This window comes from Pan troglodytes, chromosome 2 (assembly GCF_028858775.2).
Source record: "Pan troglodytes isolate AG18354 chromosome 2, NHGRI_mPanTro3-v2.0_pri, whole genome shotgun sequence".
In the NCBI taxonomy this organism is placed as follows: domain Eukaryota; kingdom Metazoa; phylum Chordata; class Mammalia; order Primates; family Hominidae; genus Pan; species Pan troglodytes.
In genome coordinates this window covers 37,510,297-37,537,709 of record NC_086015.1, presented here as the reverse complement: position 1 = coordinate 37,537,709, position 27,413 = coordinate 37,510,297, and the positions used below count along the sequence as shown (strand labels likewise).

General features: G+C 38.2%; 1 protein-coding gene across 50 annotated transcripts in view; it reads left to right on the top strand.

The window, feature by feature from the left end:
- CLASP2 (cytoplasmic linker associated protein 2) overlaps positions 1 to 27,033 on the top strand; it is a 221,376-nt gene extending 194,343 nt beyond the window's left edge. For all 50 annotated transcript variants that reach the window (XM_024355363.3, XM_054681601.2, XM_054681602.2 and 47 more), the window contains 5 exons: positions 5,947 to 6,140; positions 6,970 to 7,098; positions 11,462 to 11,668; positions 22,255 to 22,371; positions 25,308 to 27,033. In XM_024355363.3, the coding sequence (XP_024211131.1) occupies positions 5,947 to 6,140; positions 6,970 to 7,098; positions 11,462 to 11,668; positions 22,255 to 22,371; positions 25,308 to 25,394 (734 nt within the window). In that variant the 3' untranslated portion in view covers positions 25,395 to 27,033. The remainder of the gene's footprint in view (positions 1 to 5,946; positions 6,141 to 6,969; positions 7,099 to 11,461; positions 11,669 to 22,254; positions 22,372 to 25,307) is intronic.
- The last annotated feature ends 380 nt before the right edge of the window (positions 27,034 to 27,413 follow it).

The window sequence follows — 27,413 nt, the reverse complement described above, 5'->3', positions numbered from 1 at the left end:
ATACGCTTATTAAGTAATTACACTAGTGAATTTTTTTGTTTATTTGTTTTTTGTTTTTGAGATGGAGTCTCTCTCTGGCTCCCAGGCTGGAGTGCAGTGGCGCGATCTCAGCTCACTGCAAGCTCCGCCTCCTGGGTTCGTGCCATTCTTCTGTCTCAGCCTCCCCAGCAGCTGGGACTACAAGCGCCCACCACCACACCTGGCTAATTTTGTGTGTGTGTGTTTTTAGTAGAGACGGGGTTTCACCGTGTTAGCCAGGATGGTCTCGATCTCCTGACCTTGTGATCCGCCCGCCTCAGCCTCCCAAAGTGCTGGGATTACAGGCGTGAGCCACTGCGCCCGGCCACTATTGAATTTTTTATTTCAGTTACCATACTTCTTAATTCCAGAATTTCTTTTTGGTTTCTTTTTAGGTTTTCTATCTCTTTACTGATATTTCCATTTTGTTCATACGTTATTTTCATGAATTTATACACATCTTAACTTCTTAGAGCATCTTTAAGACAGGTATTTTAAAATCTTTGTCTAGTAGATCTGCCATCAGATCTTTTTCAAGGGCAGTTTCTGATTATTTATTTTTTCTCTGAGTATGCTGTATTATCCTGGTTCTTCATATGCCTTGTGATTTTTTTGTTGAAAACTGGATATTTGAATCTTAATAATGTGGTTACATTGGAAATCAGATTCTCTCAATACCCCAGAGATTGGTGGCTTTTGTTATTTTTGCTTGTTGATTCTGGTTCTGATTGTTGCAGGCTTTCTCTATGCCAAAGATCAGCCTCAGCCTGAGGTATAAACTTAAAGTCTTCTCAGATCCTTTCTGAGCCTGTACCTTTTTCTGGGCATCCATTGTCACTTTCTAACTCTCCATGTGTATGCAGTTGTTTTTGAATATGCTGGTCTTTAATGTCTGGCTCCCAAAAAGGAAAAAGAGAAAAATGAAAAAGGAGGGGCAGGACCTTTAAGCCCCTGAAAGTCACTTTAGCTAGAGGGGGAAGGGCTTGCAATAGTGAGGAAAGGTGCAACAATAATGGCTGCCAGCCTCTTTGTCTGTACCTCTGTTATCAGAAGCAGCTGTGACTAGGACTTGGAAAGGGTCTTTGGAAGAAAAAAAAAAGCAGCAGTCAACAGTGCACAGGTCCTCAGTATCCGCAGGATAAGGTTCTTTTTTCATGCCCTGATTCCCACAAGCTGTGTGCAAGCTGCTCCAGCAACATGTGCACAGCTGCCTGTCAAGGGGCTGGGGCTGGTGGGGGGGGAATGGGTAGTTGCTACTGTACTGAGAGCTGAAATTGATAGAAATTAACCACACTTTACCATCCAAGACTTTCCCTAGAAGTTCTAAGCCTTCAGTAGACTAGAGTTCCAAAATAGTTACATCAGACAGATTCTGTTGTCTGGTTGAGGAGACAGAGTCCTGGTGCTTCCTAATCTACCATCTTCCCAGAATCTCTCAATAATATCTTACAGCTAAAGGATCCATTTCAGAACCACACATTGCATTTAATCATCATGTCTCCATCAGTGTTCTCCTCCAGTGTTCAGTCTTTCCTTAGCTCTCATGACCATGACACTTTTGAAGTTATTTTGTAGCATTTCTCTGAATGTAGTTTTGTCTGATGTTTTCTCATGATTAGAATCAGGTTATACATTCTTTGCATCAGTATTGCAGAAGTGATGGTGCATTCTTTTCATTGCACCGTATCTAGTAACACATGGTTTCACTGTGCTCCATCACTGGTGATGTTAACTTTGATCTCTTGATTATGGTGGGGCTTACCAGACTTCTTTACTGTGAAATTACTTTTTCTTTTTGTAATTAAGTGTTTTATCAGGAGATACTAATATTTTTAAACAGGTTACATATTCTTTTCATCATTAAACTTGAATTCATTTATTTAGGAAATTTTTTATTTTCTATTCTAGAAAATTTATTTGAGAAAATTGACATACATTTTTGTAACAGTAGGGACTCATAGTTTCCCATTATAACAATCATTATTTATTTATTTTGAAGCTCAAATTGCCCTTGATTTGACCAACAGGGTTCCATTCAAGCCGGCTTTTGTTGTTCTTCTAACATGTCCCCATCCTTGCATTCTGGTACTGTTGTACTATCCCTGTGCTTCAGTCCTGGAATCAATCATTTCTCCAGGGATCCATTGTTCCTATTAAGGGAAGATGATTTTAAAGGCTAAGATCTGGACTCTAGATGTACTTACTGTTAGTGATATGTCACTGCTCCCCAGACCTCTCAGTGGGCAGAGCTAGGGAGTGTGTGTGTGTGTGTGTGTGTGTGTAGAGATTTACATCTCTGTTTCCATATCTATCAAAAACCATGTTTTTACACCAGTAGTTCCATTCTGGCACCAAGGAAATTCTAATTTCCAGATTGATAACCCACTTTTCTGACAGAAACCTAGCTTTCGTTATCTTTAATATGTTTACCAATTTGATCAGTCCTCTGTACGCTACCAGTTTTTCTGCTATCTCTGCTACTACCTCCTTACTTGCACAGATCTACTCCTCATCCTGCTAGGCTTTGCCATTCCATCCTCACTCAAAACCATGAATGCCCTTCTTATTCCACTTTGGCTCCAACAGCTTACACCTGATTACCACTCTATGTGGACAGCCTTCCTACCTGTCTGGGCTGAAAGCTGATACATTCACCAGTGGATACCCTCCTTATAGTTTGTTTGGGAATCTGTGTACTAATGCCTGGTCATTTATAATTTTGATAACTTTTTAAAAATTATCCTTTGCATTTCTTTGATTACTTTTACCAACTTCTCATGTCAAGAGACAATATATCAGCCAGCTGCAGTGCCTCACGCCTGTAATCCCAACACTTTGGGAGGCCGAGGCAGGCAGATCACCCGAGGTCAGGAGTTCGAGACTAGCCTGGCCAATATGATGAAACCCCATCTCTAACAAAAATTAGCTGGGCGTGGTAGCAGGTGCCTGTAATTCCAGCTACTTGGGAGGCTAAGGCACGAGAATGGCTTGAACCTTGGAGGTGGAGGTTGCTGCGAGCCAAGATCACGCCAGTGCACTCCAGCCTGGGTGACAGAGCAAGACTCTGTCTCAGAAAAAAAGAAAAGAGAGAGAGAACATATCAAAAATATCATAAAGCCAAAATTATGACAGTTTATCAGGATCACTCCCTTGTTCTGTAATTCTCTTCTCCTTTACTAAGGATCACATATTTTATATTTGGTAAAGGAAGACATTTTTGGAATCTATAACTGAAATCTAAATTGGGTATAGTATTTTTGAGCTTGGGAACACTACTTCATCATAGTCTAATGTGTGATTTACTTCTGAAACATAGGCAGCCATTTTATGTTGAGTAAACATTCTTTGAAGATGGATAAGCCCTCAGTTAAACTACTGTAGAACAAAGAAAAGAAAAAAGAAAAAAAACTAAAGCAGTAGTAGTCCCATGCTTTGTATGGCAGTTGTTTTCATTTATTATCTATTTTCATTTTTAATGTTGAGATGAGCAACACCCTGTTTGACATTATTTTATTATGAACGTTGTTAACATTATTCTTTTTTAAATTGTTCTCTATTTCTGTTCTGATTTTTCTTTTATTCTCTTCCCCCATGCACTTTCTCCTCCTTTTTTGTTTTTAAAATCTAAAATTTAGCAAAAGATAATTATTCAAGTCAGAATTTCTATAACTTTTATAGAAATTATTTCAATATCTGATACCTATTGATTATGTCTCTCACCCAGTGTTTCTGCCCACATTACAATCGGGCACACACATTTATCAAAGTTAACAAGTCCAAAAAAAGCCACTGATAACCTTTGTAAAGTTTACTAGGAACTATAATATTCTAGAATATTACCTCTAGTGAGGATAGTGCAGTTATTCAGGAAAGATTCATATAAAAGTTTGCCAACCTGAAAGACTATTTTGTACTTCTTGAGCACTGCCACAAAAATATTATCAGAATTGTAATTGTGTCAGTATTTGTCAGAAGGACACAGGAAAATTAATATTAATGATCTTACTGTATTCTAGGCCCAAGTGCTCACCATGACCCTAGGAGGCAGATGCTATTTTCCCATTTTACTGATAATAAAACTGCACCTTGGCAATAATTAGGAAACTGCTCCAATCACAGAGTATAAGAAGCAGAGATTTAATGAGACTACAAAGCCTATGTTCTTTTCACTTGACCATGGTGCTGCTCTCTGTCAGAAGAGGAAAAATTCAGCAACTTTGGATTATCTCATTCATATAGATAATTCAGTTTTGTAACAATCTGTGCTTTCTCTGGAAGAAATTATTTTTCTGCCAGTCATCTGTCCAGATCATTATATGTCAGGTCATTTCTAATTATCTGCTAGAGTAATTACAAAGCTTACTTTCATGGAAAAGATAACTGACTACCGTGAAAAGCATTTTCTTGTGAATCCCATTCATCCAGCTGAAATAAAAGACACTCTTAGAATGATCCTTTAACATCTTTGAAAGTCTGATAAGTTGTAACTTTCCGGGAGTGATTTTTTGTGGGGTTTATAGAGACACATTCATCCTGCTGGCAATAGTTCTTGTTAAAACCAGCAATAGTGTTATATTGGTCTGCAGCGTGCTCTGTGGTTGTTTCATTCCAGAGAGATGGGAAGGAAATTAGTCTATGGCCCAAGCCCAGGGCACTACCTGCTGAAATCCCTCAAGGTCTGAATTTATAGTGTATTTGATCATAAAAAAATTTAAGAGGAACTCTGGTATTTTGTTACATTCAAATGTGGATTCTTAGATTTAACTGTTATTCCTACAAAAATGATTTAAAGCACTGTCTGATAAGTTGTTTAAAAATAAGCAGTGAGTGACTTTTCATGGTTATAAAATCCATGAGTTTGTAATTATGCTTTTAAAAAGAAGGCAAAAACAAATCAAAACTCCTTGGTAACCACTGGGCCCAATTCTTGATGCTAAAATTTAAAGAGAACTATATTAAGAATCTGTTCTGCCTTTTCTATAAAACTGTATTTCAGGATAATCAGAATAGGTCTAGTTGATAAAGTTATTCTCTACAGAAGAATTCTACCCCATGGAAGGAGTGGTATGATTAGATAATCACCATTTTTAACTCATATTAAAATAACTGATTCAACAACAATCAGTGACTGAAACCTTTGGTTAAAAGATTGATAGTCTGGGCATGGTGGCTCATGCCTATAATCCCAACACTTTGGGAGGCCAGTAAATCACTTGAGCCCAGGAGTTCCAGACTGGCCTGGACAACATGGCGAAACCCCGTCTCCACAAAAATTAGCTGGGTGTGTAGGTACACACCTGTAGTCCCACCTACTCAGGAGGCTTAAGTTGGGAGGATCAATTGAGCCTGGGAGGTGGAGACTGCAATGAGCCATGATCACACCACTACACTCCAGCCTTGGCGACAAAGTGAAACCCTGTCTCAGAAAAAAAAGGGGGATGATTTATGGAGAAGTTTACAATGGTGAGATTAGATTGTCACTACCTAAATCCAGTGGTCGTTTTTATCATCACTAAAAGCCACTTAAGCCTCCTGGCATGAAACCATAGAAATACATACTGAAGTATATAAAGAGGAAATGACATATATGGGATTTGCTAGAAATACTTCAGATAAAAGGGAAGGGGGGACAAAGATGACGTAAGAATGGTAAAATCTTAAAAACTGTTAAATCTGGGTGATGGGAATATAAGGGTTCATTATACTGGTCTCACTTTTGTGTATTTTTATTATACAAAGTTTTAAGATAGCACCAGTGTTTTGGGAATGACAAAATTGAAAAGAAGGTTACTTAGTGTCTTTTTTCTTTGTCTTTTTTACAGCAAACATGATGGTTATATCTGTGTTTCATCATATAAAGTTGTTATCCCCATACTTGTGAGAGTCACCCTGTAAAGTTACAGAACTAATACCATGTCCTTTTGACAGATCTTTCCCTAGATCATTCTGACCTAGTTGCAGAGTTGTTGAAGGAGCTGTCTAACCATAATGAGCGCGTAGAAGAAAGAAAAATTGCCCTCTATGAACTTATGAAACTGACACAGGAAGAATCTTTTAGTGTTTGGGATGAACACTTCAAAACAATATTGCTTTTATTGCTTGAAACGCTTGGAGATAAAGAGGTAAATGGCAAAATATGTAAACAGTAGCCTTTCCTTCCTGTCTCTTTTACATTGCCTGTTAATCTGATGCTACACGGATTTAGCAATTGGGAGAATGAATCTCTTCTGCTGCTTCTTTCTGCATGAACTTTTCACTGTGAAGTACTTTTTCTTCTAAACCAAGTAGCTCAACAATTTTGAACAATTAACAGGAAAAATGAAAGGTCGCAGGCTGAATTCTTATAGAAAAGTACATGTTACTTGTTTTACATATTTAGATTAGTTGTTCAGGAGCAACTTTTATTTATTTATTTATTTATTTATTTATTTTGAGGAATAATCTCACTCATTCTCAAGCCCAGGCTGGAATGCAGTGGTGTGATCTCAGCTCACTGCAACCTCCATCTCCCAGGCTCCAGTGATTCTCCTGCCTCAGCCTCCTGAGTAGCTGGGATTATAAGCACGTGCCACCACCCCCGGCTAATTTTGTGTTTTTGGTAGAGATGGGGTTTCACCATGTTGGCCAGGCTGGTCTTGAACTCCTGACCTCAAGTGATCCACCCACCTCAGCCTTCCAAAGAGCTGGGATTACTGGCATGAGCCACCGTGCCCAGCTCCAAAACTTCTTTTTATAGTCTGAATGTAGTTCTTGATTTCTTGCAAATAAAATAAGTATAATATAAATTTTCAATTAGAGATAAGAAAACTTAATTACGTAGTATACCGCATACTTTATGCAGTTATCTACAACTCCTCCCCCAATATTAAGACCCTTAAGTTACAAAAATTGAAAATGTTAAAGATTATCTACAACCCAAAATATTAAAAACATTTAAATGTTTCTTCTTAGCCTACAATCAGGGCTTTGGCATTAAAGGTTTTAAGAGAAATCCTAAGGCATCAACCAGCAAGATTTAAAAACTATGCAGAATTGACTGTCATGAAAACATTGGAAGCACATAAAGATCCTCATAAGGAGGTAAGTTACCTGGCTGGTAAAGTATTATTCCATTATTTTATTTCATGAAACATGTAACCATTGTGTAAAATGTAGCCTTATTAATGATTTTCTTGAACATTTGCCTTGACATTCAGGGTAATACCTGATCGAGATGCAAGCATATTTTTTTCTATTAAATGAATTAAACAGTGATATCATGACCTTTCACCTAAAACAGGCCAGCTCTAGGAAATAATTTATTTAATTTTGTTTTCTCCTTCACTTCACTTTTAGTTTTCTACGTAGAGTTTAGCAATCTTATTTTCACTTTTCATTTAGCAATAAGAATTTGATTTTTTAAAATAACTAATGAAGATAAGAAATCATTGTTTTGGGGGGGTTGTTTGTTTGTTGAATCAGGATCTCACTCTGTCACCCAGGCTGGAGTGCAGTGGTGTGATCACAGCTCACTGCAGCCTCAGCCTCCCGGTTCCAGTGATCTTCCCACCTCAGCTTCCCGAGTAGCTGGGACTGCAGGCATATACCAGCACAACTGGCTGATTTTTGGTATTTTTTGTAGAGATGAAGTTTCACCATGTTGCCCAAGCAGGTCATTGTTATTTTTAAGTGATAAATTGCCTAGAGGAGCTATATATCTGTTGCAAGTTTATTCACCAAAGTAGTGAGGATAGCTTTCATGGAAGAGTTCCGTGAACCTGTTTCATAGTACTTGGTAGCCATGATATCTCTCTCCCCTTCTTCACCAGTGACATCGATTAGGTAACTATGAGGATTGAAAGAATTAGAAAAAAAATGTTCAAATAGGGACTATTTTTTTTATTTCAATAGGTTTTTGAGGAACAGATGGTGTTTGGTTATATGAATAAGTTCTTTAGTGGTGATTTCTGAGATTTTGGTGCATCCGTCACCCTAGCGGTGTACACTGTACCCAATGTGTAGTCTTTTATCCCTCACCCCACACCCACTCTTTCCCCCAAGTCCCCAAAGTCCATTGTATCATTTTATACCTTTGCACCCTCATAGCCTAGCTCCCACTAATGAATGAGAACATATGATGTTTGGTTTTCCATTCCTGAGTTACTTCACTTAGAATAAAAGATCACCAATTCCATCCAGGTTGCTGTGGATGCCATTATTTCATTCCTTTCTATGGCTGAGTAGTATTCCATGGTGTGTGTGTGCGTATATACACATACACATGGTGTGTGTGTGTGTGTGTATACAGATACACAATTTCTTTATCCATTCATTGATTGATGTGCATTTGGGCTATTTCCATATTTTTGCAATTGCCAATTGTGCTGCTATAAACACCTGTGTGCAAGTATCTTTTTCATATCATGACTTCTTTTTTTCTAGGTAGATACCCAATAGTGGGATTGCTGGATCAAATGGAGTTCTACTTTTAGTTCTGTAAGGACTGTATTTCTAAGAGAAAGCAACTGAGCAATAGCATTAGGTATCTATGGTAGAACCAAGACAGAAGCAAAAGACAAATCAAAAAAGGAAGGTTAAAATAGCAGTGAGATAAAATGAATCAGAGCCAAATGCAAGAGCTAAAGCTATAAACCTCTCCGAAGAAAGCAGAGGTATAAATCTTTGTTACCTTGGATTAGGCAATGATTTCATAATATAACTAAAAGCAGAAGCAACCAACAACAGAAAAGACAATTTGGACTTCCTCAGCATTAAATCCTTTTGTGCTTTATTAGCTTAGTGGTCAGCTAGAGGTAACATTTAAAAAAAAAAAAATTGGCTGGGCATGGTGGCTTACGCCTGTAATCCCAGCACTTTGGGAGGCCAAGCAGGTGGATCACTTGAGGTCAGGAGTTCGAGACCAGCCTGACCAACATGGCAAAACCCCATCTCCACTAAAAATACAAAAATTAGCCAGGTGTCATGGTGGACACCTGTAATCCCACCAATTTGGGAGGCTGAGGCAGGAGAATTGCTTGAACCAGAGAGGCGGAGGCTGCAGTGAGCTAAGATCATGCCACTGCATTCCAGTCTGGGTGACAGAGCAAGACTCTGTCTCAAAAATTAAATAAAAAATCAAAGGAAATCTTTTCTGTCCTTCAAAGGACATTATCCTGAAAGTGAAAAGGCAACTCATAGAATGGGAGAAAAATTTTGCAGACATGTATCTCATAAGGTACTAATATCCATAATATATATTCTTACAACTCAGCAATGAAAAGATGGCCCAGTTTTTTAAATGGACAAAGGATCTGAATAAACATTTCTCCAAAGATATACAAATGGCAATAAGCACATGAAAAGATGTTCAACATCATTAGTCATTAGGAAAATGTAACCAAAGCCACAGTGAGAGACCACTTAACACCCAAAAGAAATATAGACAATATGTTGGTGAGGATGCAGGGAAATTGAAACCCTTGGGGTAATTACTTTTTTAAGAGATTTCACTGTGACTCTTTTAGAAGAGTGAATCATAACTTTTAAATATATCTGGATTTTTGCAGGGGTTTTGGGGTTTTTTTGTTTTGAGACCGAGTCTCGCTGTCACCCAGGCTGGAGTGCAGTGGCACGATCTCAGCTCACTGCAACCTTTGCCTCCTGAGTTCAACTGGTTCTCCTGCCTCAGCCTCCCAAATAGCTGGGATTACAGGTGTGCACCACCATGCCCAGCTAATTTTTGTGTGGAAACGGGGTTTCGCTGTGTTTGCAAGGCTGGTCTCGAACTCCTGGCCTCAAGTGATCTGCCTGGCTTGGCCTCCCAGAGTGCTGGGATTACAGACTTGAGCCACCTTGCCCGACCCAGTTTTGTTTTCTGTTTTTGTTTTTGTTTTATTCAACCGTGTTTGGTAGTGGTACATCTATGGCATTTCACTGAAAGTTTAAAAATGATATCTAATATTTGTAGTTTAGTTATCTACCTTTTGACCCAAATAAGGCCTGTAGCATCCCTACAAAATATAAAATTGACACCCTTAAGGTATTAAAGCTGAAATTAGCTCTGGGTCTTCTAACGTCCAGTGTATTTTCTTGTTTTTTGTTTGTTTGTTTGTTTGGTTGGTTGGTTTTTAGACGGAGTCTCACTCTGTCGCCCTGGCTGGAGTGCAGTGGCGCGATCTTGGCTCACTGCAATCTCTGCCTCTCTGGGTTCAAGCGATTCTCCTGCCTCAGCCTCCCTAATAGCTGGGACTACAGGTGCATGCCACCACACCGTGCTAATTTTTTTCTATTTTTAGTGGAGACAGGGTTTCACCATGTTAGCCAGGGTGGTCTCGATCTCCTGACCTCGTGATCTGCCTGCCTCAGCCTCCCAAAGTGCTGGGATTATAGGCTGAGCCACCACTCCTGGCCTTTTTTTTTTTTTTTTTTTCAGTGTATGTCCCACTGTACCTTTCTAAGCATTTTTCACCTATTGAGATCTTAAGTGAGAGACTGCCAAAGTAGCATCAAAAGCAGTTATTTTTACGTGTTCTTAAGACTATCTTTAGAGATTACAGACTCTAGTAAGAAGATAGACAGCCATTTCTTGTCTTCATCACAAAACCAGTGTTTTACCCTCCCCAAGCTCAATACAGAAGGAAGAAAATATTAGGAAAACAAGGAGGAATAGTATGTTAACTTTTGACAACACATTAATCATATGATTTTTATTTCATTTCTCATTAATGTGATACAGAGGGCTCAAGGACTCCTAGAGATGAGAGTACTAATAATGAGCAGGGCTTCAGCATGGCTTATGCAGGGGACTCCAGTCACATTGTAGTCTAAGTAAATAGAGCCTCCTCACCCTAACACAACTAGACCACAATTTGATTTAAAAACTACTTTAAGGCCGCTTACAGCAGCTCACATTTGTAATCCCAGCACTTTGTGAGGCCGAGGCAGGAGGATTGCTGGAGCTCTGGAGTTTAACATCACCGTGGGCAACATAGCAAGACCTCATCTCTACTAAAAATAAAAATAAAAAAAATTAGCCGGGCATGGCGGTGCGTGCCTGTAGTTCCAACTACTCAGAAGGCTGAGGTGAGAGTATCACTTGAGCCTGGGAGTTTGAGGCTACAGTGACTGATGATCAAGCCACTGCACTCCTTCCTGGGTGACAGAGCAAGACCCTATCTCAAAAAAAAAAAAAAAAAAAATACTTTAGCCAACAGCAAAAAAGAACACAAGAAGGGAGAATAGTGTAATAAAGCCCATGTATCCATCATCTAGCTTCAGCTGTTACTGACATTTTGCCAATCCTTTTTATCAGTAATCTGTACCCTCACTTTTCATGTTTGTTTACTGTAGCATTTTCAAAGCAAATTCCAAATATTATATTGAATACTTCATGAAGTTTATACTTCCAGGATGTAGTGTAATATTTTAAAAATTACTTTCTGGCTTAATTTCCTATTTTTTTTAGGTGGTGAGATCTGCTGAGGAAGCGGCATCAGTGTTGGCCACTTCAATTAGTCCAGAGCAGTGCATCAAAGTGCTTTGTCCTATCATTCAAACTGCAGACTACCCAATTAATCTGGCTGCAATCAAAATGCAAACAAAAGTGATAGAGAGAGTGTCCAAGGAAACCCTAAACCTGCTTTTGCCAGAGATTATGCCAGGTCTAATACAGGTAAGCAACAAAGCTTGGAGAGGAATAAGCCATGATACATTTGGGATACAGTTATTTTAGGTACTTTCCAGGCATCATTACTGGCATGATCAAGCCTTCCTCCTGTTTGTCTGCAATATTCAGGACAAAGACTTTTCATAACTAGCCAGGGGGTTATAGATGTGGGTGTGGTAAAATTTACATAACATAAAATTAACGATTTTTAAGTGTACAATTTAGGAGCATTAAATACATTCACAGTGTTATGCAACCATCACTACTATCCACATACAGAAATTTTTCATCATCCCAGACTGAAACTCTGTACCCATTAAGCAATAACCCCATTCCTTCCTCCCTTCATCCCCCCCAGCACCTGGTAACCTCTATTGTATTTTCTGCTAGATTCCTTATAAGTGGAATAATACAATATTTGTCCTTTTAAGTCTGGCTTATTTCACTTAGCATAATGTTTTCAGAGTTCATCCATGTTGTAGCTTGTATTAGAAGTTCATTCCTTTTTATGAATGAATAATATGCCATTTATGTATTTGCCACAAATTGTTAATCTGTTCATCTGTTGATAAATATTTGGATTATTTCCTTTTTATTGACAAATATTGTGATAATTTCCTTGTAATATCTTCATGCACTTATATATATACATCTAGAAACAGAATTTCTGGGTGTTGCCAGATTTCACTCCAAAGTGGTTATACTAATTTATAGTCATAGATGTAATGTGTTTCTCTTTAGCTACATAAACCCCATCATAGAAACATTTTAACAAAAATGAGATGTGTTTTATAACATGCTTTAAAACTTAACCATACATTGTGAACTCTTTCCATCCAATAAATAATATTTTACAATATGATTTTAATGGCTGACTAATATTACATAGTATGTATATTAAGAACCCTCCTAAAGAGAACTAATCATTATGCATCTATAGTATTTATTTTTTATTCTAGTCTAAGCTTAATATTACTAAATTGGGAGGTCCTAACATAAGATCTAGATATCTTTGTCTATGCCTTAGTACTAAGAACAGAGTATAATAGGCTAGGCACAGTGGCTCACACCTATAATACCAGCACTTTGGGAGGCCAAGGTGGGCAGATCACCTGAGGTCGGGAGTTCAAGACCAGCTTGACCAACATGGAGAGACTCTGTCTCTACTAAATATACAAAATTAGCCAGGTGTGTTGGCACATGCCGTAATCCCAGCTACTCGGGAGGCTGAGGCAGGAGAATTGCTTGAACCCGAGAGGTGGAGTTGGCGGTGAGCCAAGATTGTGCCACTGCACTCCAGCCTGGGAAACAGAGCAAGACTCTGTCTCAAAAACAAACAAACAAACAAAAACAAACAAAAAAAAACACCAGAGTATATATAATATGTATATGTCATATATATAATGGGTACTGAATCCATGTTTGCTGGATAAATAGCTTAGAGTATGAGGATGCTAGCAAAGAGCTATTGTGGCTTTAAGTTCTTATAAATTTCTTATTTCCTCTGATGATAGGTTGGTGCAGGATTTTATTGCATACGCAATTATTGGGAAAAGGCATCTTACCTATCAGAAAAGCAAAAGAATGCTAATGAACATAAATACTAGCATTTTAACTCTTTGCTATAGACTATTAAAATTAAGGTGTGTAGGTATTAGGACCAGAGCAATGAAAGGCAAGAAGGCAATGGCAATATACTTTTTGAATGCCTTCATATTTTCTCACTAGAAAATTATCTCACTGAGCAACTAGGATAGCATACAAAAAACATGAAAAACATCTTCAACAAAATTAGGAAAAGGTATCCCAGTGAACCCCAAAATATGAGCAGATAGGGCCAAACCGCCACCAGCAGCAAGTTCCCCTGCAAATATCAGTGGTATGGAAAAGTGTGAAGGAAAGTCAAAAGTTACTTTTAAGACCCTGGGGCCAGAGAATCACCCAAGTTCTCACCCCTAAAAGAGGTGTCCCCATTCAGAGTGAAAAGCTAAGTATACATAACTGATAAAAAAAATTGGAGGTAAAGGCAGAGGTCCTGCAGGAAGCCCAAATCATGCTGGGGTGGCATGGATCCTCAGGCCTCTTAGAAATACCTTGCAAAAGCTCCCTTCCGGAAAGAGCTTATTTAGCAAAAAATTCCTTGACTAGAGTCTAAACTAAGCATCTATGCAACCATAAAAAAGAACAAAATCATGTCCTTTGCGGCAACATGGATGCAGCTGGAGGCCATTATCCTAAGTGAATTAACGCAGAAACAGAAAACAAAATACCACATGTTCTTGTTATAAGTGGGAGCTAAACATATTGGGTACACACAGACATAAAAAGTGGGAACAATAGACAACTGGAAACTCCAAAAGGGGTTGGGAGAAAAGGGAAGGGTTGAAAAACTACCCATTGGATACTGTGTTCACTGTTTGGGTGAGGGGATCAATAGAAGCCCAAACCGTCAGCATCACACACAGTATACTTACATAATAAACCTACACATGTACCCCCTGAATCTAAAATAAAATAAACTGAGCATTATAGCAATATTGTGGCAGAGGTGACTACCCAAAGGCCGTATTTTTTTAAAAAATGGGTAACAAGAAGAAAGAATCCTGCATCAGTAAAGCTAGAAAAGCTTTCATGGTGCAACCCACTCCCCAACACAGAAAATTTATTTTAAAATATAGAATACAGAAAAGTGTCTTTCACTTACACATGAGCAACAGAAAACGGTTGTGGAGGTCAAGCCCAAAGATACTGCCTATTCTTCAAAAAAGAGGAAGAAAATAATGGCGCGAGGTATACCTACAGTGAAGTTGCACTAGACACATGGGCACAAAGCAAATGAAAACTTAAACCCAAATTTAAGAAAACAAGGTAAAAAAAAGTAAGAAAACTATAGAAACTAATAAAAAGCATGAATCAGATATTTTAAAGCTTGTAAAGGGGAAATTAGACAATAGATCTATTGAAAACAGAGCAGTCAGAGCTCAAGAAATAATATTTTACTACCAGTCTTCAGTGGAATATACCGTAAAGATGAAAGAAACTGCAAAGAAATCTTGAACTGCATTCAATATATTCATAGTTAGGAAAGATGCTAGTATGGTTATTTTTTAATAGTAATAACATCAATACACATATCAGATAGATAAGATAGATTAGGACAAAGCAAATAATGATGTCATAAAATGAAGTAAATCTTAAAACCTTAACTTTGAATTGGGTATGTCAAAATGAAAATATTATTTAATTTCTTATCTCAAAAAATGTTTCCTACTAGCCTCTGAATCAGTATCAACTCAGTAACACTGAGCATCCCTACCACCCAGATTGTGGTCTTCAAATACCATTTTCCACTCAAAAGAGTCAGGTGTCTTTGGGAAAATGACTGAGTCCAGGTTTGGAGCAGGTAATGTATAAAATGAGCCTGAGAATTATTGACTGAAAGCAAGGAAACTATTCATATTTGAGGGTCAAAAAGAATAATGCTACAATGAATTAAAATACATCAAATTTTAAAGTGAAATTCGTGAGTTTTTATTGATACTTTAAAAACTGGCCAACTTTGAAGATTATTGGGTTATTCCCAAAATTGGTTAATAAAGAGAAAGAATCAAAGCACATAGACTACCTATCCTATTTTCAGGATAACCAAATATTTGATGAGATAAAGTACTTTTAGAAGGATTCCAGCTAGTAAATTCAGAAGAAATTATTGACTTACAAAATTATTTTTGGCCAGGTGTGGTGGCTCATGCCTGTAATCCCAGCCCTTTGGGAAGCCCAGGAGGGCAGGTCACTTGAGGTCAGGAGGTCGAGACCAGCCTGGCCAACATGGTGAAACCCCATATCTACTAAAAATACAAAAGTTAGTTGGCTGGTGGCAGACGCCTGTAATTCTGGCTACTCAGGAGGCTGGGGCGGGAGAATGGCGTGAACCCGGGAGGTAGAGGTTGCAGTGAGCCAAGATTGCAGCACTGCACTCCAGCCTGGGAGACAGAGTGAGACTCCATCTCCAAACAAAAAATATGTATATATATTTCTTAGGCAGTGTGTGGTAGCTCACACCTGTAATCCTAGCACTTTGGGAAGCCAAGGTAAGAGGATCACTTGAGCCTGGAAGTTCGAGACCAGCCTGGGCAACATAGTGATGCCTCGTCTCTACAAAAAAATTGTTTTTAATTAGCCAGGTTTTCTTACCTGGGTTGGTGGCTCACAGTGGCATGCCTATGGTCCCAGCTATTCAGCAGGCTGAGGTAGGAGAATCACCTGAGCCTGGGAATTTGAGGCTGCAGTGTGCTGTGATCATGCCACTGCATTCCAGCCTGGGTGACTAAGCAAGAGCCTGTCTCCAAAAAAAAAAAAATATATATATATATATATATATATATAATATATATATATATTATATATATACACACACACACATATATATATATATTTGGCCTCATTGAAACATTGGATATATGAAGTGATTTTCAGTAGCCACCAACATCGTTAGGTAAAAAGATGTTGGGGCAGGGTATATAATGGAGGAGTTAGACTAACAACATCTGAACCTACTGACCAATCTTAATATCACTGAAGGTGGGACAACTAGACAAAAGTTTTCTTGCCTGGCTTGGTGGCTCACGCCTGTAAACCCAACACTTTGGGAGGCTAAGGCAGGAGGATTGCTTAAGCCCAGGAGTTGGAGACCAGCCTAAGCAACATAATAAGAAACTGTTGCTACAAAAAAAATTTTAAAAATTAGCCAGGCGTGATGGCATGTGCCTGTAGTCCCAGCTACTTGGGGGGCTGAAGTGGGAGGATCACTTGAGCTCAGGAGGTAGAGACTGCAGTGAGCCACAGTCATACCACTGCACTTCAGCCTAAGTGACAGAGCAAGATCCTGTCTCCAAAAAATAAAAATTAAAAGTTTTCTTTTCTAAAGCAATTGAACCTAAATCTAATCTAGTCTTCAGTTTAACTGTCAGTTTAAAGGAAGTTCAGAGAATAGAGAAGCATGTTAAATTGTACCTTAAGGGTATATTCTGTCAAATTCAGAATGTAGGAAATTCTACGAGGAAAACTGCCAAATTTCTTTAATAAAGAAATGGCATGAAGAAAGAGGAAGAGGAGGTTATCAACTGTTAAAGAATCTCAAGAATCTAATCAACTTGGCTGGGTGTGGTGGCTCACGCCTGTAATCCCAGCACTCTGGGAGGCTGAGGCAGGCAAATCACTTGAGGTCAGGAGTTCAAGACCAGCCTGGCCATAGTGAAACCCCGTCTCTAGTAAAAATACAAAAAATCAGCCAGGTGTGGTGGTGCGCCTCTGTAATCGCAGCTACTCGGGAGGCTGAGGCAAGAGAATCACTTGAACCTAGGAGGCAGAGGTTGCAGTGAGCTGAGATTGAGCCATTGCACTCCAGCCTGGGCAACAAGAGCGAAACTCCTTCTCAAAAAAAAAAAAAAAGAAGAATCTAATCAACTTGAAAAAGAACAAAATTGGAGTACTTACACTCTCAATTTTAAAACGTATTACAAAGCTATGATAGTAAAGACAACATGGTACTGTCGTAAAGGTAGACTTAATAGATCAATGAAATAGAATCCAAAAATAACCCTCACATTTATAGGCAATTGATTATCACAGTTTTTTGTGGGGAAGAAGAGTATTTTTAATAAATGTGATGCTAGGACAACTGGGTTTCCACATGAAAAACAATGAAGTTGAACCCCTACCTCACATCATATACAGAAATTAACTCAAGGAGTGATGCACAGAAAATGGCAGACAGAGTAGGAAGCTCCAAGAATTGATCCATCTACTTAAGCAACCATTGAGCTGGCAAAAAATGAATAGAATCAACTTTTTTGGAACTCTAGGATCTAACCAAAAACTTATAGTAACCAAGAGAGTACTTAATGAAAGAAAAAGGCTTACTTTCAATACTTTAGAATAATACTACAATGAATTAAAATACATCAAATTTTATTTCAAAGCAAATTCTTTTTTTTTTTTTTTTTTTTTTTTTGAGACAGAGTCTCACTCTGTCACCCAGGCTGGAGTGCAGTGGCACAGTCTCGGCTCACTGAAACCTCTGCCTCCTGTGTTCAAGCAATTCTCCTGTCTCAGCCTCCTGAGTATCTGGCTGGGACGACAGGTGCCTGCCACCGTGCCCGGCTAATTTTTGTAGTTTTTAGTAGAGACAAGGTTACACCATCTTGGCCAGGCTGGTCTTCAACTCCTGACCTCATGATCCACCCGCCTCGGCCTCCCAAAGTGCTGGGATTACAGGCATGAGCCACTGCACCTGGCCTATTTCAAAGCAAATTCTAAGTATCATGTCATATTAAATACTTCATGAAGTTTACACTTTCAGGACATAGGATAATGTTTTAAAAATTACTTTCTGGCTTAATACTTCCAGTTTATAGTATAATGTTTTAAAGATTACTTTCTGGCTTAATTTCCTGTTTGTTTTAGGTGGTGAGTTGCCTGGATAATTTTTTTAATTTTTTGTAGAGATAGTGTCTTATTATGTTGCTTAGGCTGGTCTCCAACTCCTGGGCTTAAGCAGTCCTCCTGCCTCCACCTCCCAAAGTGTTGGGATTACAGGCATGAGCCGCCAAGCCAAATAAGAAAACTTTTTTAGGTGGCATCTCATTGAATGACACATAATGTCTAGTTGTCCCGCCTTCAGTGATGTTAAGATTGATCAGTAGGTTCAGATGTTATTAGTCTAATCCCTCCATTATATACCTTGCCCCATCATCTTTTCACCTAATGATTTTAGCAGCCACTGAAAATCACTTCATATATTATTGTAGCATGATTCTATTCATTTTGGCCAGCTCAGTGGTTGCTTAAGTAGAGGGGTCAATTCTTGGAGCTTCCTACTCTGTCTGCCATTTTCTGTGCATCACTCCTTGAGTTAATTTTTGTATATGGTGTGAGGTAGGGTTTCAACTTCATTCTTTTTCATGTACTGAAAATACTTTTTTACTTTCAGTAAGAAACTTACCTAACTGCCTACCATCCCCCATGCTCAGTAGCCTTGATGATGGTGGCCCATATTTGTGGTGTAGCTTGCTGGTGCCAAGAAGGACACGGACCTTGTTCTCAAAAAATTGTGGTTATGTTTTTTTTGTTGTTGTTGTTGTTTTTATCTCTGGCATTCCCTGAGAGGCTGGCACAGAGACTAGCCTTTGTTTCACCTCCCATCAGGCTGAAGTGGCTTCCTAAGTGGAGTCTATTGAAAAGATTTAAAAACATACTACCCATAGCCACCTGAGGCAAGGGAGAGCAGACAAGACAAGCAGCAAACAAAAGCCTGGGAAGGAGGAAGCTGAGGAAGAAGATAATTGGTGAAATAAGGGTTTTGCTGGGCCCACGTGTACTGAGGAATCCACCAAAAGTATGCTCAGAAAAGACCTTAGAGCAGGGGTCCCTAACCCCCAGGCCATGGACTGGTACTGATCCATGGCCTGTTAGGAACTGGGCCACACAGCAGGAGGTGAGCAGTGGGCAAGCGAGCATTACCACCTGAGCTTCGCCTCCTGTCATATCAGCAGTGGCATTAGATTCTTACAGAAGCATGAAGCCTATTGTGAGTTGCACATATGAGGGATCTAGGTTCCATGCTTCTTATGAGAATCTAATGCCTGATGATCTGAGGTGGAACAGTTTCATCCTGAAACCATCCCCCCATCACCCTTCCCCATCTGGAAAAATTGCCTTCCACGAAACCAGTCCCTGGTGCCAAAAAGGCTGGGGACCACCATCTTAGAGGGCCCTAGGCTTGGACCTCTGGATGTTCTTTGGGCTCCATGCAAGTAGGAGTTGGGCTAAGACAGAATTGTAGGCAGCCTAGCTAATTGAATGATTACGCAGCTCAGAGTCAATCTGCAAAGACTGGGAGAGTTTGTCTTGTTTTGTTTTGACCCCAGGCATTTAAGGAAATCTCTGTCAGGTCACTGGCTGACTGCTGAGGTAACAAAGAGACTTCAGTGACCACATACCGTAAACAAAATTTACTCAAACAAATCAGTGATCTAAATATAGCTACTAAAACTATAAAACTCATAGAAGAAAACATAGCGATAAATCTTTATGACCTTAGATTTAAGTTCATCCTCTATGGCAGTGGATTATTAGATATGACACCTAAAGCATCAATGATAAATAAAAAATAGGTTAGTTGAACTTCATCAAAATTAATAACTTTTGTTCATCTCAGGACCTAATCAAAAAACTGAAAAGACAACCTATAGAATGGGAGAACATTCTTGCAAATTATATATCTGATAATGGTCTACTATCCAGAGTATATATAAAGAACTCTTATAACTCAACAGCAAAAGGATAAATAACTTTTAAATGGACAAAGGACTTGAATAGCTATTTCTTCAAAGAAGATGTACAAATGGCCAGCAAGTACGTGAAAAGATGCTTGGTGTCATTAGTAATTACGGAAATCAAAACCACAATGAGATACCACTTCATACCCACTGGGATGGTTGTGATCAAAAGAACAAAAATAACAGGTTTTGATGAGGATATACAAAAATTGGAACCCTTATACATTGCTTGCATAAATACAAATTGGTGGTACAGCTGCTGTGGAATGCAGTTTGGCAGTTCCTCAAAAAGTTAACATAAAGGCTGGGCACGGTGGCTCACACCTGTAATCCCAGCACTTTGGGAGTCCGAGGCGGGTGAATCACTTGAGGTCAGGAATTGAAGAGCAGCCTGGCCAACGTGATGCAACCCCATCTCTACCAAAAATACAAAAATTAGCCAGGTATGGTGGCGGGCACCTGTAATCGCAGCTATGTGGGAGACTGAGGCAGGAGAATTGCTTGAACCCTGGAGGTGGAGGTTGCAGTGAGCTGAGATCACATACTGCACTCCAGCCTAGGCAACGGAGCAAGACGTCATCTCAAGGAAAAAAAAAAAAAGGAAAAAGATAAAGTTAACACAAAATTGTCATATAACCCACCTATTCTATTCCCAGGTATATACCCAAAAGAAGTCAAAGCAAATATTTAAATAGTTATACATGAATGTTCATAGCAGCACTATTCACAGTAGCCAAAAGGTGAAAACAACCCAAATATCCATTAATAAATGGATAAACAACATGATATATCTTACAATGGAATATTATCCAATCATAAATATTACATTCCTATTCCACTCCTTGCCCATAATACCTCATTCTGCCATGTGATTCCCTAACTGTTCTGGGAAGGGACAGTGCGTGTCTTTTTGGACACTGAACATTATTTACCTGGCCTGTTCTTGTCACATACCAGGCACTTAAATATTTAAACATTGAATGCCATACTCTTTGCAGTGTTATTTGTAATAGGAGAAATTTCGCAGGAAGGAGGTTATTGGGGAGGAAGATGTAAACTTACAATACTCTAGAATGGTTAAATTAGGAAGCATACTAAATGCCTCATATCATTATTATAAAGACCATATAGCAAAGTTCATTTACATTATAATTGCAATTATATTAAAATGATGGAAAATAAAATTAACAGTTTGATTGCATGACTTAGGAATAATGTACTTCTTTTAGCTAGATATCTATTGATATTTTAATGTTTCTGCAGTTGTTTTAGAAAGATAAAATGATTAGGATTTTAGTGGAGATGAGCTCTATTTTTTCCCTGGAGTAAAATGTGCATATTCATTCAGATAATTGATTCAAAAATATTTCATGGATAAGATTGCTGTAGAGTATTGAAATAGAGTAAGTAGTGTGATCAAAAGCGTAAGTGGGAGAGATGGACAGAGAAAGGGAAGATGTTAGTCAAAAGGTACAAAGTTTCAGTTAAAGAGTATTAGGTTCTAGCTATCTATTACACAGCACAGTAACTAGTTAATAATGTATATTTCAAAGTAGCAATTATAAAAGAAAATGCATTTTAAATGTTACCACAAAGAAATGATAAGTATCTGAGGTGATGGATATGTTGATTAGCCTGATTTGGTCATTCCACAGTGTACATGTATTGAAACATCACATTATACCCCATAAATATATACAATTATTATTTGTCAATTAGAAACAAGTTAATTTTTTAAATAAAATTAGGTTATTAAAGGCACAATTAAAGCATAGGGGAATAGTTTACATAGACTAGATTTATTAGAGAAAGTAATCGCAGGGATGGAACAGATGTAAAACTTAATCGGGCCTGGATTATGTGACTACCTTGAGCTACCAAACCAATGAGTTTAGGTTTTATCGGATAGTGAGGAGCGCTGACTGCCTTAAAACCTAATGCTTTAGGAAAGTTAGTCTGGAGACTTTTTTCAGAGTGAATTGGCAAGTGAGCAGCCTCAGAGTCAGAGAAGTGCAGCTTTCCAGACTAAGTAAGAACCTGATATAGAGGGCTAACAGTGAGGGCGCAGTAGGGGAAGTGAAGGGAGAGAAGGGCATTGTCTATGCTTGAAAAGGTTAAAAAGTTAACTTTGATCTGCACTTTTCTCTCCTTAGTATGCTCGAGATTTCATCTTTCAGCTGCATCTTCTGTCCCTGTTAAAAAGGTAGTTTTCTCAGATCCCCTGGAGTACTAACAGTGGACTTCTCTCCGTAGGGTTATGATAATTCAGAGAGCAGTGTTCGGAAAGCTTGTGTCTTCTGCCTGGTGGCTGTTCATGCGGTAATTGGTGATGAACTAAAACCACATCTCAGTCAACTTACTGGCAGTAAAGTAAGTAGTGCTGCTGTGTTTTAGAGATGGTGGCCATAGTACATCTTTCAAAACTTAGTTACATGTCTGTAACAGTAAGCTTTTTATTTGGCATTTAATAAGTCAGGCTTTGAGCATCCAACTTGCCCTTATTATTTCTGTTTTGTATTTTATCTTTTTCTACTCTAACATTTGTTAGATGTTCACTCAGGTGAAGTCAGCAGTTTGTTGGGGTGATTGGTAGGTTTCTGTGAGAGAAAATGCCTGCAGCTTCTGGTTATTTATAATAGTCAGCTGACTCCTTACCAAATCCCAGACCCAAATCTTTACCCCTGACCACTGTTTTATTAAGAATAAATAGACTGTTGTGGTTATATATATTAATGGATTACTGTATATCTCTCCAAATATAGAATATTTGCACATTAAAAAATTTTTCCCCTTAAGAACTATGATAATCAAATATTTGTTCTTCTCTTTCTATTATCCAAATTAATGTGCAACTTTAACTTGGTATGTTAAAATAAAAGTTTTCTAATTCATTGATCAGACTTTAAAAAATAAGTAAGTCTTGCCTTTCTCATTTGATTGCTACTACCAGTACTTTAAAATTCATTCTACTAAGGTGGCCAGGCAAAGTGGTTCATACCCGTAATCCCATCACTTTGGGAGGCCAAGGTGGGAGAATCACTTGAGACCAGGAATTTGAGACCAGCCTGGGCAACATACTGAGAAGACCGTGTCTCTAATAATAAAAATGATAATAATTGTTTTGAATTAGAAGTTTGTTCTCAAGGGTGAAGATAACTTCTGATTGTTGAATCATGGCTTATGAACCATTTAGCAGAAAGCACTCACTGTCACTTAAAGAATTTCTGAAACCCCAAGGATTGTCTTACTGTGGTCAAATTTATCTTTTAATAGCAAAAAAGCAGAATATACATATAATGGAAAATGAGCCTAGGTAACACACTTTACATTAAGTTATAGATAGATTTAACAGTAATTCTTAACTCGGGTTATAAACCACCTCGAGACTTAGGTAAAATCTCATCTTAAGAAAAATGCATTCAGATAAAACCATGAGAGACAAAGTTTTAAAAAAATAGAAAAATGCATAATGGAAACAATTACATGTCGTTTCAGAGGGTTCTGTGATCCCCTGAATCCCATGGCTACCAGGTTAAAAACTCTTGGATCAAAGAGTTAATGTTTAAAAAGCAAACCTTCCAAAACAATTAAAATTCAGCACTGTATCAGAACAGTAGGTAGCCAGTAATAATGTTACATGTGAAGACAGTAGGTAGGTGGAAAAAATATTTTGGAATAATGTTAGATGAAACAAGTAGGCCAGATGTGGTAGCTCCCACAGCACTTGGGAGGCCAAGGTGGGAGGATCACTTGACCTCAGGAGTTCAAGACCAGCCTGGTCAACATAGGAACACCCTGTCTCTACAAAAAAAGAAAAAAAATTAGCCAAGCATGATTGCATGTGCCTGTGGTCCCAGCTACTTGGGAGGCTGAGGTGAAAGGATTGCCTGAGCCCAGGAGGTTCAGGCTGCAGTGAGCCGTGATCACACCACTGCATTCCAGCCCAGGCAACAGAGCAAGACCCTGTATCAAAAAAAAAAAAAAGTAGAACACAGAATTGTATATTTATTGATTACAAACTTCATAAAGTCATGATCTCATACAAAGACTGCAGAATGACACAGAGATATTTAAAACATTCTTGGTAGGATGACAGTGGCTTCATGGTCTAAGATCTTAGGTCCTGTAACCCAAATACCTGAATTCCTATTTTTGCCCACTTCTTACCCACCCCTGTGACCTCAGGCAGTAACTTAACCATTCTATATTGTGATTTCCTCATCTATAAAATATGAAGATAAAGATATAATGTAAAACAGCATATCGTGTAACACCTAGTACTCAATTGTTTGTTATTATTGCTTTAATGGTGACTTCTGAGTTTACTTTAATGTTATATTAGTCTGTTTTCATGCTGCTATAAAGAACTGCCGTAGGCCAGGTACGATGGCTCACGCCTGTAATCCCAGCACTTTGGGATGCCGAGGTGGGTGGATCACAAGGTCAGGAGGTCAAGACCATCCTGGCTAACACGGTGAAATCCCATCTCTACTAAAAATATAAAAAATTAGCCAGGCGTGGTGGCAGGCGCCTGTAGTCCCAGCTACTTGGGAGGCTGAGGCAGGAGAATGGTGTGAACCTGGGAGGTGGAGCTTGCAGTGAGCTGAGATTGCGCCACTACACTCCAGCCTGGGCGACAGAGTGAGACTCCATCTCAAAAAAAAAAAAAAAGAACTGCCCTAGACTGGGTAATTCATAAAGAGATTTAATTGACTCACAGTTCCGCATGGCTGGAGAGGCTTCAGGAAACTTACAGTCATGGCAGAAGGGTGAGCAAACATGTCCTTCTTCACATGATGGCAGGAAGGAGAAGAATGGGAGAACTGCAGAGGGAAGCGGGCAAAAGCCCCTCACAAAACCATCAGATTTCGTGAGAACTCACTATCACTAGAGCAGCACAGGGGAACTGCCCCCATGATTCAGTCACCTCCCACAAGGACCCTCCCCCAACACATGGGGATTACAATTCAAGATAAGATTTGAGTGGGAACACAGAGCTAGACCATATCAAAAGTTTTATATGTGATCCCTACAATATATTTTGAAAAGACATGATAAAATACTCTGTCATGAACAACTTTCAAGACTTAGAAACTTTTTTGACTTTTTATATTTTTTTCAGATGTGCTAGGCAAAAAAATAATAATTTATTATTCCTAATTATCAACAATAACTTGGGCATTATAATAACCCCCAGCCTAAAATCTATCTTTCAGAGCTCACATATATGTATATAATATTTTAATGAGTATCTTATAATTTGGAGCAGCTTGCTCAAATGACATTTATTTGGCTTGAATCTGCAGATGAAGCTACTGAATCTTTACATCAAACGTGCACAAACAGGTTCTGGAGGAGCTGATCCCACTACTGATGTTTCTGGACAAAGTTAGTGAAGCTCATCACAGCGAACCAGGTCTCTCAAAAGAAAGGACAGATAGACCACCCTCATCAATGAAAGGAAATTCTCAAACACATCCTTTGGAACTTACTATTGTTTCCCAGTTTTAGTTTTTTGTTTCGTTTCGTTTTGTATTTTCTGTAACAGAGGACTATCCTCAGTCTGCATGTAACTTTTATGATAGTTATTCCAAATTCAGGAAGAAGCAGTATTAACATCAATTGATCGACACAAAGTAATTTTTAATTTAATTCATCATTTCACATGTTTGTACTTTGTCTTCCCATTAACCTTTGCCAGTGTTATGATTGTATAAATTTTTTTAAATGCTGGTTAAACAGGAATGCTTAAAGCTTTAAAAGTTTAACAGTCTAAAACATTTTTGCTTTTATTCAACTGCAGAATAATATTTTTATTGCTACTTTGAGTTTTGTTTCGTATCATGTCCTATGCTAGAAATATTTAAATGATGTGAAACAAAGCAGGACTAATTTGAACTACAGCTGGACTCCGTTTGTGTGATGGTGATACATGTCATTAGCTGCAACTTCTTTGGGGTGATCTATAGTTTGAAAACTAAAACCTCAAAGACAGATGTTACAGAATCAGCCAGTTCTGTAAAACTGATATTGTCTATTGGTTATTGATCTTGCCATCTTTATTTAAAACCATGTCCCTTCTATGATCCCTTAAGAAAGCTGCACCAAATCATCTGCCTGTTTTTTCTTGATACTTACTGAAATAGAAGGTTTTATTGCAGGGTTTATTTTGGTTTGTTTATATCTTTGTTGTGAATGATGCTTTTTTGTATTTATTAATATCAAATTCACTTATGAATAAACTTGATAATGGAAACGGACAAAAAAAATCAAGTGCGTGTGTGTCCTTGACCGTCTTCTGTTTCTCACGTAATAAACAAATTATCGAGACATGGGAGTGACCAGCACCTTTTCTTTAAATGGTGGAACCTGGTTTCCTTTTACCATGAAATTGTCTTACTTGAAAATATTGATCCTGATGAGAGAGAAGATGGTGCCAAGGCTGTCTTTGTATAATGGGCTCAAATTCTCTACCTCTTCAGGGCTAATACTTTTAACTGAGCTGCTGCCTATAGTGTCTTTTGGAAAACTACTTAAAGGGTGATTTTCTGTTACTTTTTAGCAAATTTTTTTAATCACCTCTTGCTACACCCATTCTTTTCATGTGCAGCCGACTCAAAAATTACCAGTTTTGGTGAAAGGCCAAATTAGATAATTTGGAACCAGGATACTAATGATTTATCATCTTTACTTTTTTTTAATCCTAATATAAAGTGAATTTGATTGAAAAGGCAAATAGCTATTAGGGAAGCAGTTTGCCATTGTTGCAGAGTTATCTGTACTTTGTTTAACTGAAAAAAATGTAGAAATATATGTAAAGAATTTAAGACAAGAGTACTGAATGGATGATTTGTCATAGGCTTTCCCCTTCCTTTCTTTCTGTTCTAGCAGCAGGAAAAGTTTCTCTATATCCTCTCCCTCTACCTGTAACAATTTTGTTTTCTACTGTTAATTACATTGTGTATTTATAGTTCTATGCTTACCGTTGTGCATATACTGGCAATAAAACTGTACATAACATTACTTGAAAAAGTTAATAATGTATATCAGTTTTTCTGTCTCACTGTGTAACAAGTCACTCAGTTTTATTTTAACTTTAGACGGTCTTGTATCAGTGGTGGTCTCTTGAATTTTGTAAGTCCATCTGAGGAGAAAAGATTTTTCAGGTGTAGCTACCACAATCAAAGGTATATAGCTACATACGCATGTATATATTACAGCTTATCTGTAAGAAGAAAATGCATTTTAAACACTGAACTCTTCTCAGTAGCATTTTATGACCTTTGGATATGTTTGTAATCATTTCGAATCAAAATATTGATTTAATTTTGACCTCTGGTTTAAGATACTGCTTTAACTACTGTTGACAACCAAGTAGAGTAACTTAAGCTGAATAGTAACTAACTGGAAAA